This window comes from Ranitomeya variabilis, chromosome 3 (assembly GCF_051348905.1).
Source record: "Ranitomeya variabilis isolate aRanVar5 chromosome 3, aRanVar5.hap1, whole genome shotgun sequence".
Classification (NCBI taxonomy): Eukaryota; Metazoa; Chordata; class Amphibia; order Anura; family Dendrobatidae; genus Ranitomeya; species Ranitomeya variabilis.
In genome coordinates, this window is record NC_135234.1 from 716,786,554 (window position 1) to 716,803,015 (window position 16,462).

Genomic DNA, 16,462 nt, shown 5'->3' on the forward strand with positions numbered 1-16,462 from the left:
AGAGATCATTTAATAGCGGCATCGGGCTGATTATGCAAAGTGTGACACGGGACACAGCTGCTGGAGAATACGCAGACACCATGGCTCCTTGGGCCCCGAGACTTCACTAATTACCAGTCCTCCTGTTTCTCTACCCACCAAACATTATCAAACTGTTTGGATTTTTTTTTCTTCTATCGAGCAGAAAACCCAAGGTGAATAAAATTGATTTTCTCTCTTACTAAGGGGCAAAGACTTGTTAAGGAAGCTCGCTCCTCACTTTTCCATTATAATAAATCCTGAGGGGACAGCGATTCAAGACCTAAAGTGACCCTTCTATGGAAATGCTGGAGAATTAATTCAGCGCTTCTGCTGAAAAATGATTTTATGATGTAAGAAAAGAAGAAAGTCACATGACCCTAACTTAATAAGATGCTACAGTTTAGGAACTACGCTGGAAGTGAAAAATAAAAAAAGGCCGCCCGGCGGAGAAAGTGAGCGACAACCTGATAGCCACCGGGGTTTACCGCTCAAGTCAGGATCTCGGCTCATCTATGTGATTAGCGATGAAAGCGGAGCGTGACATATAGCAGCGGTGCGCGGTGCACGCTCAGAAAATAATAAACTCCGGGCGCTGAGTGTCACAGTCATTAAAATGGAACCTCCTGGAACATGTACACAGAATGCGCAGAATGCAAACCAGAGTGAGCCAATCACCTAAACTTTACGCCGCACAACCTTTACCGAAAGTTTGACAAAATTTTATGGTTTCTCCTTACGGAACATCATATTAAATCACAGACAAAGAGGAAAGGTAAAAAAGTTAAAGTTCTGATAGACTTATAATGGAAGCCACAATGCTGTCCCGGATCTGTCACACAATAGACACCGACAGCGCCCAGCCGACCACACTGACGTATGTCGGGTAACGGCAAGGTGTCCGTCATTTTAATACAGAAAATAGATGCATACAGCACTGTCTATAGTGTGCAACAAAGACTGAAAATGAATCCTCCGATGCACATGTGAACAGCACCTTATTAGTACTGCTGCGAGATTTAGGCTTTACTATTAATTTATTTTTCCAGTTCTAACTAGTGATGAGCGAGTATACTCGTTGCTCGGGTGATCTCCAAGTATTTGTTCGGAGATTTAGTTTTCCTCACCTCAGCTGAATGATTTCTGGCTACTAGCCAGGCTGAGTACATGTGGGGTTTGCCTGGTTGCTAGGGAATTCCCACATGTGTTCAGCCTGTCTAGCAGCCATAAATCATTCAGCTGAGGCGATGAAAACTAAATCAACGAACACTAGCAACGAGTATACTCGGTCATCACTAGTTCTAACATATTCTGCAGGGCTGTACAGAGGATGTATGCATATTAGACCCTAGCTCCGAGTAGTGTGCCCAAAATATTAATGTCAGAGGGATCATGACAGGCAAAAGCCCGAGAAGTGTCAGAAGCGGCAGCAGATTGTTAATGAGTTTATGACTTATTTAGTTATTTTATAGCATCCCAAGTCGTTTACAAAAAAATGTCTTGTTATTTACTGCTGATCTGTTCCATTGTCTGAAACATTTAATACAAGGCCAGGGTTTAACAATTTTTTTGTCCCAAAAGTGGGAGGCCCCTGCTGCAGCCAGTTGTCTAAAAGCCACAGACAGAACCGTGAGGAAGAAAGGGCTGAGCTCCTGAGACATAGAAAAGATTTATTTACATGTATGTCACTTGAAATTGTAATATGAGGCAAAAGGAATCAAAAACAAGAAGTTTAATGAAGATCCGTCACCAGATTTCACAATAGATGTCATATACAGCTCCTCAGTGTCCCTCCTCCCTGCTGAGAACTCACACTGCTTGGTACTAGCTGCAGTTGTCCATTTTAGTGGGTGGAGATTGAATACACTTTGACTCAGAGCTCTCTTAAGCCCTCCATACACATTAGACTTATGTTGTCTGAACACGCTGATATTCACCGCTAATGTGTATGGGTAATCCAGTCAACTGGTTGTCGAGAGAGTTAAGGATCCGACATGTTCTATTCAGACTCCTGAGACTTTTTTTTCGATCTGGGATAACATAGAGAAAACAGTAGCACTTGGAAGTGTCCACACAACTGTATATGGGAGAGATGGACAAAATGGCTGCCGGCTGAATCATCGCCCAAAACATTGTTTGTTCGATAGCTCTCGTGTATGGTGAGCTTAAAGGGAACCTGTCAGATGAAAAACTCTTAACTTGCAGATGTGGAGTTAAACTGCAGGTTAACAGAGTTCTGAACCTGCCCAGCACCTGCACTTAGACCCTCGCTGCCGGGAGGAAATTCATTTTATTCCTCTGGGCAGCATTTGGGTTTCAGTCAGAGGGGTGGTGCACAGTTTATAGAGAGCAGCAGCTGTAACTGCAGCCCTGGCACTGACTGACAGCCAACCCTAATGATGAGCTGTTGTCAGTCAGTGCCTGGGGTGCGGTTACAGCCGCTGCTCTCTATACATAGAGTGGTGACTGAATCAGAGCTGGCGCCATCCTCATTGCTGAAACCCAAACACTACCGGGAGGAATAAAGTGCTAACTACCGGCACTAGACAGGGTCAGAACACTATTAACCTGCAGAATAACCCCATATTTGCATCTTAATTGCGATTTTTCACTTGACAGGTTCCCTTTGAGGCTATGTTCACATTACGTTTGCCCCTACGTTCAGTGGCTCCATCGGGGCTAACGTTTGAACCCCCTACAAAACGGCATTTGGATGTATGTGCAGAAGGCACCATCAACTATAATGATGCAGACAGAGTCACACTGTACTCTGCCAGACATTATTTTTGCACGTATACATCTCATTGCAGTCAACAGCAAGACATAGTTGAATTTGACAGCCATTCTGACATGGATTTTTATAAGTAATCTACTCTAATAACCTATGCAGTATGAACTGTGAAATCTGGTGTCAGACATGCTTTAAGGGAGGAATTACAGAAATATTTCTTTATATTTTATGCATGTTACATTGTTAGTGTTCTTTTAATTTTAAGAACTAGGTTCATATGCTTTCTTACAAATCAGAACACACTTTGCTGTAGTTACTCCCAGAAAATTATAAATGGAAGGAGGCATTACCAGGGTAACACCTTTCATTTAGAATAATATCTGAAGGCAGATTCTAAGGGAGATTTATGTCCCGCCCTTAGATCTTAACAGCTCATTTACATACAGTGATGAGCAGGCTCCATATCTCACCATTCACTACTGCTTCGAACTTGAGACTACATCATTTTATAGACAATCATCTTGGCTATCTCATACATAAATTTGTCTTGTAACTATATAGTATATGATACGTTATGCAGATTCTTTTTATGTCACTGCAGTGTAACTGTTTTGCTCCTAAAATTCTAAATTTACATTGGCCTTCAACACTGCTGGGGATCAATACTTGTCAAGTATCCAACGCTTTGAAACAACCCCATATCATCAGGTTTCCTCCATTGAACTTGACAGTTCCTTCAATTTCTTGATCTGTTGGCCCCTTTATCCATTGCTTCTTTCAGATCCATTTGCACCCATCAGAGCCTAGTCTATTGACTTTCGTCTCATCGCTCCAAATCACCCATTTCCAATCTTCTACTGTCCACTTTTTGTACTTTTTTGTAAACTCGAGCCAATGCTTCTTATGACGATATTGACGTTGAGGTTTTTTCCACTTTTTTTTGGGCTACCATTCTAAACTTGTGTAACGTGCATCGTACGGTGTATGCATGGACATCTGTGACTGACAGATCTTGTGATGAGTGAACTTGTTGACTCCGATATTTTGCCTGCATGTCCGCATTTTGGCTTTTCAAGGGATGGACGGACTTCATTTCGTACTCTTCCAACTGTCATGGCACTCACAGTTTAGCAATTTCCTTGGCCAAGAGACCGATATCGATGAGCTGGATGATGCTGTTTCCCTTTTCTTGGGAAATCTTCATGGCTGCTCCTTGATTCAAACTAGTGACCTTTTGCTTGGGAATCAACCTAATAACACACAGTGCTATTAGGGATTGTGAGAACACCTATACCTAACTGGTATAGGTGTGCAGGTGGACATGGAGACCCAGGGTTGAGAAACTTAAAGCACTAAAGGGGAGAGAGGGAATAGTAAGGAGAACCAAAAAGGAAATGAAATTAGAATAACTTCTCAGAAAATTGGTAAAAGGAAAAGGTGTTGGGAAAGTAGACGAACAGACACAAAGCAAGAATTTAAGACGTGTAAGTCTAGCAGGATAAATCCCTTCATTAAAGGGCTGGAACTCCATAGCACAAATCCACCTGGAAGTGTAGCCAACAAGTAAGCATAGTAAAGGGATAATATACAGGTCCTTCTCAAAAAATTAGCATATAGTGTTAAATTTCATTATTTACCATAATGTAATGATTACAATTAAACTTTCATATATTATAGATTCATTATCCACCAACTGAAATTTGTCAGGTCTTTTATTGTTTTAATACTGATGATTTTGGCATACAACTCCTGAAAACCAAAAAAACCTGTCTCAATAAATTAGCATATCAAGAAAAGGTTCTCTAAACGACCTATTACCCTAATCTTCTGAATCAACTAATTAACTCTAAACACATGCAAAAGATACCTGAGGCTTTTAAAAACTCCCTGCCTGGTTCATTACTCAAAACCCCCATCATGGGTAAGACTAGCGACCTGACAGATGTCAAGAAGGCCATCATTGACACCCTCAAGCAAGAGGGTAAGACCCAGAAAGAAATTTCTCAACAAATAGGCTGTTCCCAGAGTGCTGTATCAAGGCACCTCAATGGTAAGTCTGTTGGAAGGAAACAATGTGGCAGAAAACGCTGTACAACGAGAAGAGGTGACCGGACCCTGAGGAAGATTGTGGAGAAGGACCGATTCCAGACCTTGGGGAACCTGAGGAAGCAGTGGACTGAGTCTGGTGTGGAAACATCCAGAGCCACCGTGCACAGGCGTGTGCAGGAAATGGGCTACAGGTGCCGCATTCCCCAGGTAAAGCCACTTTTGAACCATAAACAGCGGCAGAAGCGCCTGACCTGGGCTACAGAGAAGCAGCACTGGACTGTTGCTAAGTGGTCCCAAGTACTTTTTTCTGATGAAAGCAAATTTTGCATGTCATTCGGAAATCAAGGTGCCAGAGTCTGGAGGAAGACTGGGGAGAAGGAAATGCCAAAATGCCTGAAGTCCAGTGTCAAGTACCCACAGTCAGTGATGGTGTGGGGTGCCATGTCAGCTGCTGGTGTTGGTCCACTGTGTTTCATCAAGGGCAGGGTCAATGCAGCTAGCTATCAGGAGATTTTGGAGCACTTCATGCTTCCATCGGCTGAAATGCTTTATGGAGATGAAGATTTCATTTTTCAGCACGACCTGGCACCTGCTCACAGTGCCAAAACCACTGGTAAATGGTTTACTGACCATGGTATTACTGTGCTCAATTGGCCTGCCAACTCTCCTGACCTGAACCCCATAGAGAATCTGTGGGATATTGTGAAGAGAAAGTTGAGAGACGCAAGACCCAACACTCTGGATGAGCTTAAGGCCGCTATTGAAGCATCCTGGGCCTCCATAACATCTCAGCAGTGTCACAGGCTGATTGCCTCCATGCCACGCCGCATTGAAGCAGTCATTTCTGCCAAAGGATTCCCGACCAAGTATTGAGTGCATAACTGAACATTATTATTTGATGGTTTTTTTGTTTGTTATTAAAAAACACTTTTATTTGATTGGACGGGTGAAATATGCTAATTTATTGAGACAGGTTTTTTTGGTTTTCAGGAGTTGTATGCCAAAATCATCAGTATTAAAACAATAAAAGACCTGACAAATTTCAGTTGGTGGATAATGAATCTATAATATATGAAAGTTTAATTGTAATCATTACATTATGGTAAATAATGAAATTTAACACTATATGCTAATTTTTTGAGAAGGACCTGTATAAAACCCCACTCAAAACATGATAGGGCAAACCAAATTGGGAAAATGGAAAACGCCTGGAAAGGACCAAACCAAAAGGGAGAATAAAGACAATAGGAGCAATCTGCATTTGGACAAAGAAGGAAAAGAGCAATAGCTCAACAGACAGAAGAACCGACCACGAAGCAACAGGTCACCTGGTCAAACCAAGCCATGACAGATGGCTATTAATCCTTTCCCTTTAAATCTAAAGTCTTCTATGTGTCACTTTGTAATATCCTGTACAGTGTCGTGAAAATGTCATGATTTTTTTTCTGCCAGATTTGTATGGAAAAAAACTTCTGCATGAAAATGGCTGCCCCATAGAATTCTATGTATGTCCTGTTATGATTGCGTTATCTTGTAGGTTGTACAGAGCAGTAATATGGCCAAAGCCGTGAGCCCTATAAAAGTGTTTTCCAGAATAAGAAAAGTCCATCATTATTAGATCGGTGGTGGACCAACTCTCAGTACCTCAGCCAACCAGCTGTTTGAAAGGGCCTTTGGATCTTGATGCAAGTACCTCCATACCGTTCATTTTCTAGTTGTGGTGCAGGGTATTTAAGCTTTACCATTTGAAGGGCAAGGTTGCACCGCCACTACTAAGTGGCCAATGTGCAAGCATCTAACAACCTGTAAATAAAGAAAAGGGCAGCAGTGCTTGCAAAAGCTCGAAAGCCACTTCAAACATCTCATGGCCTATGGCCTATGCTCAGTGATTAATATTTGAAAGCCAAAAAAATAAACTTTAATATTGAAAGCTATAAACTAGTGAAGATCCTCCACTGAAGGCACAACCAGGACCTCGGTAAATCATATATCAGTTGGAAATTACCTATGTGGTCTACCTTGCTCATTTTTCCAACTCGTAGAACTGTATTTATAACTGAGACCTAACCATGGTACCCAATACATATCAGGTATAAAATATGCTAAAAAGGCTGTGTTAACAGAACACTTTTGGATCCCAATTAGTACTTATGTTCTGGCAAAATTGCACAGCTGCATCCAGCCGGTGGTCCTCATTTCATCTGAACCCTCTATCCTCCTCTTTTCTTTCATAGATGGAAACATTTAGTGGAGTACCAAAATGTAACATCATGCCTCTTTCTTATGTTTCAGCTTTGGTTCGCATTTGTTAATGGATTTTCTGGACAAATTCTCTTTGAACGATGGTGCATCGGATTGTACAACGTGGTAAGCGACTCGTTATTAAATTTTGATTACACATAACGGTTCAGGCAGAACGCCTTCTCTCCTCCCACGTCTGATGTGTATCACAATCCTAACTTACAGGTTATTTTAATGTATGGTATGAAAAGGACATCTTGTTCTCGCGCATTGAAGGCTCTATATTTGAAACAGTTGTTGGGAAGTAAATATAAAGGAAAACCCCATTTTCCACAAATGAAGTTATGCATTGTGGTTGAAGGCCTGATATGGTTGAAAATATTTTGAAGGAATTTTTCTGTATTGCTCTGAATGTTGAGGACAACTTAAGTTCATATTAATATAAACAGTTCTTTTAGATGAAAAAATGCAATACAATAAATTAAGATGCGATATAATAACCCTACACTAGAGTACCAAAAGTAATACCACATATATATTTATATTTATATATACAGTGCCTTAAAGTATTCATACCAATACCTCAAAAAGTATTCATACCCCATGAACTATTACACATTTTTTTCATCCATAAACTTAATTGTATTTTAATGGGATTTTATGTGATTTATTAATACAAAGTAGCAACTATTGGTGAAGTGTAAAGGAAATGATGCATGGTTTTCTGATTATTTAAAAATTATAAATCTGAAAATTGTACTGTGTATTTATACTTGTTCTCCCTGAGTCTGATAAACCTAAATAAAATCCTTACTGACTAATTGCCTCCTGAAGTCACACAATTAGTAAACTGAGTTAACCTGTGTGTAATTTATTCTCAGTATAACTGCAGATGTTCTGCGAAGGCCTCAGAGGTTTATTTGAGAACATCAGGGATCAAACAGCATCATGAAAAGCAAGGAACACACCAGACAGGTCAGAGATAACGTTGTGGATAAGAGTAAAGCAGGGTTAGGTTGTAATAAACTAAGTCCAATCTCTGAACATATCACAGAGCTCTGTTCAATCCATCATCCAAAAATGGAAGGCGTGTAGCACAACTGCAAACCTACCAAGACATGGCTGTCCACCTAAAATGTCATCCCAGGTAAGGAGAGCACTAATTAGAGAAGCAGCCAAGAAGCCCATGGTCACTCTGGAGGAACTACAGAGATCTTACTTCTCAGGTGGAAGAATCTGTCCACGGTACAAGTATTAGGCCATGTTCACTCGTTCAGTATTTGGTCAGTATTTTACATCAGTGTTTGTACTAAAACCAGGAGCGGGTGAAAAATACAGAAGTGGTGACGTGTTTCTATTATACTTTTGCTCTGATTGTTCCTCTCCTGAGTTTGGCTTACAGATACTGATGTAAAATATTGACCAAATACTGAATGTGTAAACATGGATTTAGTCACATACTACACAAATCTGAACTTTATGAAAGAGTTGCAAGATAAAACCATTTTTTGAATGAAAGTCATAAAAAGTCCCATATACAGTTTTCAAAAAGCCTTATAGATGACGCAGCTATCATGTGAAAGAAGGTGCTCTGTTCAGATGAGACAAAAGTAGAACTTTTTGGACAGAAATTGCACATTACCCTGAAAACACCATCCCCACCATCAAACATGGTGGTGACCTGATGCTGTGGGTATGCTTTTCTTCAAGAATGACAGTGAAGCTGGTCAGTTTTGATGGGAAGATGGATGGAGCTAAATCTTGGAGGAAAACCTGTTAGAGGCTTCAAAAGACTTGAGACTGGAGTGTAGGTTCACCTTCTAGCAGGACAATGACTCTTAACATACTGCCAGAGCTACAATAGATCATTTAGATCAAAGCATATTCATGTGTTTGATTGACCCATGCACCTTCCAGACATAAATCACATTGAGAATCTGTGGCAAGACATGAAAATTGCTATTCACAGACAGTCTCCATCCAATCTCACTGAGCTAGAGCAACTTAGCAAACAATGAGCAAAACTTTAAGATGTGCAAAGCTAGTAGAGACAGACTCCAAAAGACTTGCAGCAGAAATTGTTGTGATATGTGGTCCAACAAAGTATTAACTCAGGAGGGCTGAATACAAATGCACATCACAATTTTAAGATTTATATTTTTAAAATATTTAGAAAATAGTCAATAATTTCCTTTTCACTTCACAAATACTACTTTTTGGTAAATCACATAAAATCTGAATAAAATGCATTAAAGTTTGTGGGTGCAACTTGAAAAAAAGCTGGAAAAATTCATAAGGCTAGGTTCACATTAGCGTTGTGCGACGCAGCGTCGGGCGCCGCTGCGTCGCCGCATGCGTCATGCGCCCCTATATTTAACATGGGGGCGCATGGACATGCGTTGTGATGCGTTTTTTGACACATGCGTCTTTTTGGGCGCACGCGTCAGGGCGCACAGGACGCAGCAAGTTGCATTTTTTTTGCGTCCAACTTTCGGCAAAAAAGGACGCATGCGTCGCAAAACGCAGCGTTTTAGCGTGCGTTTTGTTGCGTTTTTGGTTGCGTTGTGCGTTGCGTCGCCGACGCTGCGGCGCACAACGCAAATGTGAACGTAGCCTATGATATGAATACATTTTCAAGGTTATTATGCATATATAAATAGTATGCACAAAAATGTTGTTACTTTTGGCATTTTCAAGCTTCTCCCAGCTCCGACAAAATGAGTCGAAGTGGGGTGGGAAGGGGGTGCAGCATGGCCATGATGCCACATGTGCCATGCCTTATACAGAAATGTTACTTCATTCAGGGGCTGGAGTAAGATTTCTGGCATGGCGCATGGGACGCACGCCACTTCCCAGACTCTCCTGATTCATCAAGAGCTGTGTGTCTCTTAATGAATCAGAAGCATCTGACTCCAACATGTCTCCTCATGAAAACTGGTGAGAATTGGGACTCCTGTCTTTAATTGTTGTTGTGACTTTTTAGTTCCCAAAAAAATGACATGTTTTTCAAAATATAGCAAAAATTGTACAAAAATTACAACTGTAAATTGAATCACGTCAGAGGGGAATATTGGGTATTTTTGGGACAAATGTTGCCACTTTTTAAGAAAGGTATGAAATACTTCGCACACTCTAGGCATATGAGATGCAATAATAGTGAAAATTTATTGAGGACATAAACATAAGATAATGTGTGTTTGAAAGCGACCAGAAGTAAATTGACGTTTCGGCTCTGCCAGAGCCTTAATCATATAATTGCTAGAATAAAACAGAAATAAATAACACCATAAATATCCAGTATATACAATGTTACATGCAACATCAAATAATAAACAGAAAGGCAATATAGTTCCCATCATAAATTATTATTATTATTCATTTTTATAGCGCCATTTATTCCATGGCGCTTTACATGTGAAGTACGGGGCAAATATAGACAAACATTAAACATGAGCAAAAACAAGGCACACGGGAACATAAGGAGGGAGGACCCTGCCCGCGAGGGCTCACAGTCTGCAGGGGATGGGTGATGATACACTAGGAGAGGGTAGAGCTGGTTGTGCGGCGGTTCAGTAGGTTCAGGATCACTGCAGGCTGTAGGCTTGTCGGAAGAGGTGAGTCTTCAGGCTCTTTTTGAAAGTTTCTATGGTAGGCGAGAGTCTGATGTGCTGGGGTAGAGAGTTCCAGAGTATGGGGGAAGCACGGGAGAAGTCTTGGATGCGGTTGTGGGAAGAAGAGATGAGGGGGGAGTAGAGAAGGAGGTCTTGAGAGGATCGGAGGTTGCGTGTTGGTAGGTACCGGGAGATCATGTCACAGATGTATGGAGGAGATAGGTTGTGGATGGCTTTGTAGGTCATTGTGAGGGTTTTGAACTGGAGTCTCTGGGCGATAGGAAGCCAGTGAAGGGCTTGGCATAGGGGAGAGGCTGGGGAATAGCGGGGAGACAGGTAGATTAGTCGAGCAGCAGAGTGTAGGATGGATTGGAGTGGTGCCAGAGTGCTAGAGGGGAGTCCAGAGAGTAGGAGGTTGCAGTAGTCGAGGCGGGAGATGATAAGGGCATGCACTAGTGTTTTTGCGGTGTCGCGGTCAAGGAATGCGCGGATCCGGGAAATGTTTTTGAGTTTGAGGCAGCAGGAGGAGGCAAAGGCTTGGATATGTGGCTTGAAAGAGAGGGCAGAGTCGAGGATCACCCCGAGGCACCGGGCGTGTGGGACTGGGGAAAGTGAGCAGCCATTGACATTGATGGATAGGTCAGGTGGAGGGGTAGAGTGAGATGGGGGAAAGATGATGAATTCTGTTTTGTCCATGTTCAGTTGTAGAAAGCGAGCAGAAAAGAAGGCTGAAATAGCAGACAGACAGTGCAGGATTTTGGTAAGTAAGGAGGTGAGGTCAGGTCCGGATAGGTAGATCTGCGTGTCGTCGGCATAGAGATGGTACTGCATACCGTGGGATTCTATGAGCTGTCCCAGACCGAAGGTGTAGATGGAGAAGAGAAGGGGTCCTAGAACAGAGCCTTGAGGAACACCGACTGACAAGGGGCGAGGTGAGGAGGTGGTGTGGCGGAGGGAGACACTGAATGTCCGATCTGTCAGATATGATGAGATCCAGGAAAGGGCCAAGTCTGTGATGCCAAGAGATGAGAGGATTTGTAGCAGAAGGGAGTGGTCCACAGTGTCAAAGGCAGAAGACAGATCCAGGAGAAGGAGGACAGAGTAGTGTTGCTTGCTCCTGGCAGTTAGTAGGTCATTGGTGACTTTAGTTAGGGCAGTTTCAGTTGAGTGATGGGAACGGAAGCCAGATTGTAATCGATCAAAGAGGGAGCAGGAGGAGAGGTGAGAGGACAATTCAAGATGGACGTGTTGCTCCAGCAATTTAGAGGCATAAGGAAGAAGAGATATCGGGCGATAGCTAGACACAGAGGATGGGTCGAGGGAGGGCTTTTTGAGGATGGGTGTGATCTTGGCATGCTTGAAGGATGAGGGGAAGACACCTGTTGTGAGTGAGAGGTTGAAGAGGTGCGTTAGGGTTGGGATGAAGACCGTGGAAAGGTTAGGGATGAGGTGGGATGGGAGCGGGTCGAGCGTGCAGGTGGTGAGGTGTGATCTTGACAGGAGGGTGGAGAGCTGATCTTCTGTCATGGTGGAGAAGCTGGTTTTGGAGGAGCAGGGGTGAGCAGCTAAGAGGGGCAGTGGGCGCTGTGGGCCAAAGCTTTCTCTGATCGTATCGATCTTCTGTTTAAAGAAAGAGGCAAAGTCTTCAGCAGAAATGAGAGGGGAGGGAGGGGGTGCTGGGGGACGGAGTAGAGAATTGAAAGTGTTGAAAAGCTGTTTAGGGTTGTGAGACAGGGAGGATATGAGAGATGAGAAGTAAGTTTGTTTTGCGGCAGTGAGCGCGGACTTGAAGCTGGCGAGGGACTGCTTGTATGCGGTGAAGTGGTCAGCAGAGCGGGATCGCTTCCATTTCCGCTCAGCGATCCTGGAAGCCCGTCTCAGTTCTTTAGTCAGGCTGGTCAGCCAGGGCTGCCTGTTGATTGTACGAGTTTTGCTATGTATGAGCGGGGCGGCCGAATTGAGTGTTGCTGTTATTGTGGCGTTATAAAAAGCAGCAGCAGCATCTGTGTCATGAAGGGAGGCTATGTCGGTAAGAGGGAGAAGGGACTCAGAGAGTGATTGTAAGTTGAGATGTTTGAGATTTCTGCGAGGGAGTTCATGGAGTGGGGGTTGCACACTAGGAGAGGAGAGGGAAGAGAATGTCAGTAGGTTGTGGTCAGACAGGGGGAGGGGTGAGTTAGTGAGATTAGTAAGGGAGCAGAGGTGGGTGAAGACGAGGTCCAGCGTGTGGCCATCTTTGTGAGTGGCCTCAGAGGACCATTGAGTGAGGCCAAAGGAGGCAGTCAGTGATAAAAGTTTAGAGGCAGATGAGGTGGAAGTGTCAATCGGGATGTTGAAATCACCCATGATGATAGTGGGGATGTCAACAGAGAGGAAATGAAGTAGCCATGTGGTGAAGTGGTCGAGAAAGGTGGAGATGGCTAGTTCTGGGGGGCGGTAGATGACAGCCAGCTGGAGGTTGGAGGGGGAATAGATGCGGATGGAGTGCACCTCAAATGAGGGAAGAGTAGCGGAGGGTGGTAGCGGGATTGGAGTGAAGGCGCAGGTGTCGGACAGGAGCAAGCCAACTCCTCCACCACGTTTGTTGGTGGAGCGAGAGGTGTGAGAGAGGTGGAGACCGCCGTAGGAAAGCGCAGCTGGAGAGGCTGAGTCAGAGGGGGTGAGTAAACAAAAAAACCAAAATGAGCAAAAAGTATAATAATACTTAGAACGCGGCAAACACCAACTGTATCCCAGAGAAAAAGCTGGAAGTAAATCAAATGAATAGAATTGAGAAGACACAATCAATGAATCAGGAAAAAACATCTGCAACTCTCAAACTCCAGGCACAGTAGTAAGCTAAAACAACAACAGCAAAAAAAAACAAGCAAACACATGTAAAATAGACTTCAAAAAAGGTGGAAATGGAAAAAATGAATTAAGTGCAAACAATTAAAACAACAAAAAGTCAACAAAAAACAGAAGCAAATACAATAATAAATCCCAACTCTACTAACCATCACTTTGGGGCAATTTTTACAAGCCAAAGACGTAATATTTAGGGCAAATAGATTTCCTAATGAATTACTTTAAAACAAAAGAATTGAGCAAGAGAGTAAGCTGGTATGCATGCAATGTGTAAGACCATGTTCACACATCATGTCCATTGCACAGACAAACCCCTCCAAAAAAACAAAATGAGCATATACCCTATAGTAATTACATAAGTAAATAGTAATAGTACATGTAAATACGGTAATATAAGGCTATGTGCACACGTTCAGGTTTTTTCGCGTTTTTTTCAAGTTTTTTCGCGATAAAAATGCTATAAAAACTCATTAAAAATGCATACATTATGCATCCTATCATTTAGAATGCATTCTGCATGTTTTGTGCCCATGGTGCTTTTTTTCCACGAAAAAACGCATTGCGGTAAAAAAAAGCAGCATGTTCATTAATTTTGTGGATTTTCCGCGTTTTTCCTGCAATTCTATGCATTTAGAAAAAAACACACAAAAACAATGTCAAAAACACGGTAAAACCGCAGTAAAAACGAGGTAAAATCGCAGTAAAAACGCATGCGGATTTCTGGCAGAAATGTCCGGTTTTTGTCAGGAAAATTTCTGCCAGAAATCCTGACGTGTGAACATAGCCTAAAGGTGCTTAATTAACCTTACTTTGATAAAAGAAAAAAAGGAAACAAGCCATCGCATTGCGACAAGGTGTAGCAAATCGGGACGGTCCTATCCTATCTCTAGAATTAAAACCTAACCTTGTGTCAGCCGACCTCAGTGTGAATAAGGGCAGAGTAGGACAGGGCCCTGACTGTTCAGACACCTGTCCATGGGAAGCTACGTAGATGAAGTATTTAGCTCAAATGGGGGGCCACGATTGGGCGCATGTTGTCGCAACGGAAGGCTATTGCTATTTTGATGGAATAATCTGCTTTATTTTAAACTTTGTATCGTACTTTTTCTCTTGCTCCAACCAGTAGATTACACTTTGCTTGTAATCCTCCATTCACACTGTGTTCCATAATATATGCAAAGAACATACCGCTCAGCGACCAGTTTCCATATTCATTTAAGCAAATAATGTATAAACTGCAGTTAATGCTAATTACCGCTGCAAGAGTTGTGACTCGATGCCTGAGGCATCTGTTCAAGGTTTCAGGGTTTGTGGCCTCAATGTGTTAGGAATTTATTTTAGGATTTATATTTTTAATATTTGTGATTGTGAGGGGGGTCTGGTAAAGTCTTGTTTAGTGCATGTAATAAAGACTGAGTGATGCAAGGTAATTGTGTGTTGTGCATTTGTTGCACAAAACATTTATTGTTGCTTTGTAAAATTAAAATGGCAATCTTTGTATTTAGGGAAGCAGGAAAATATACTTAAATTTTTCAGTTTATATTTTAGCCTCAAAAGGTTCACTCATATAAATATGCCGAGTGCAAAGTGATAAAAATTTAGATTGCACTCAGACCAATGTTTTTCAATGATCTGCTTATTATTTCTCAGCTGTATTAGGCATGAGAATAAAAACAAAGCATGTTGCGAATTGACTCTGAAATTGGACAGTGCAAGAAAAAAATATGCCATAAGGACCATCAGTACGACATTCGATTGTTATGGATACGTTACAATTCTGAAGCATAGGAAACTGTAAAGTGTGAGCGAACCCTACTTGTAAGTCTTAAGTCATTTTATGTGTAAGTGAACACATAAAATAGAGTTAAAAAAAGGCTGCCCGACTCGGTGTTTCATCTAAACTTGTCCCTCCGGAAACTCTCCCTCTTCCGGTTGGTTACGCAAGGTCCCGTTTGGACAGTAGATGGCAATCCTGATGCATAAATGCCACACAATGCTGGGGATTCTTATCCTTCATGTCACACCCTCTTACGCATACACAAGATATAGCCACCCACTTGGAGAATGGGGTCCTCTGACTAATGATTCTTCAAACAAGGTGACTGCATCCAGTGAACACTCAATGAAAAGGCAGTCGCCTGTTCATATGTCTCTGAATGGAAACTATAGAAAGAATCGAGTAAGACTAACATTTTTGGCTGATTATAGAAGGAACATGGCTACTATATCTAATAGTAAATATATTTAGCCAAAAAGGTCCTGTAGACTTAAAACTGTAAAACTGTAACTTGTAAGTACTGGCCTTTTGTTACAGTAGATACAGTTCATGCACTTTACTTCTGCTCCACACATTATCTTCACGTTATCTGAGTAAAGACACAGTTTTTCTTCTGCTATTTGAGGGCATTAGAACACTGCGCCATTATCCGGAGGAAATTAACCTGGCTACTCACTGCTGATTTCATCTTTACGGTGTCTGTAACTTCTCGTGTGAAGAGTAGAAATGCAGTGAATGTTGGGAATCTCATGAATCATCTTGTTAGAAGTAAAAAAGGCATGTAGACTGCAGGATCTGCCAAACTGGAAGTTACATAGCAAGTGAAACTCACTTAAAATTTAAGTAAATCCGAGAATGACATAAGGGAGGTCGGTAAGACAATGGATCTATTATACGACAAATATTACTCGGAATTTAGGAAACAAAAGAAAAAAATTATTCAGAAAAAAAATGTACGATAATTCCCCAATCAAAATACAACTCTAAAGAGCATTTCACTCCAAAAATAAAAAATATCACCAAAAAACCACATGTGGTCAGGACTGCCAATAGGGCAGCACAGATAGTCCTGCTGTTAGAAGACTAGGCAAATATGTCCTAGGAAGGATCCACCCCAATATCACTCACCGTGAAGTAGCCATACCATGGGACCTGCAATCACCCAATTAATAATGTCAAATATTAGGC

At 42.0% G+C, this 16,462-nt stretch overlaps 1 protein-coding gene across 3 annotated transcripts in view; it reads left to right on the forward strand.

Moving 5' to 3' along the window:
* Window positions 1-16,462, forward strand: part of ATP8A2 (ATPase phospholipid transporting 8A2) — a 1,034,865-nt gene that overhangs the window by 729,805 nt on the left and 288,598 nt on the right. For all 3 annotated transcript variants that reach the window (XR_013224076.1, XM_077298312.1, XM_077298313.1), the window contains one exon: window positions 7,091-7,165. Coding sequence is in view for 2 of the 3 variants with exons in the window: in XM_077298312.1 (XP_077154427.1) it covers window positions 7,091-7,165 (75 nt within the window). In the remaining variant the exon portion in view is untranslated. The remainder of the gene's footprint in view (window positions 1-7,090; window positions 7,166-16,462) is intronic.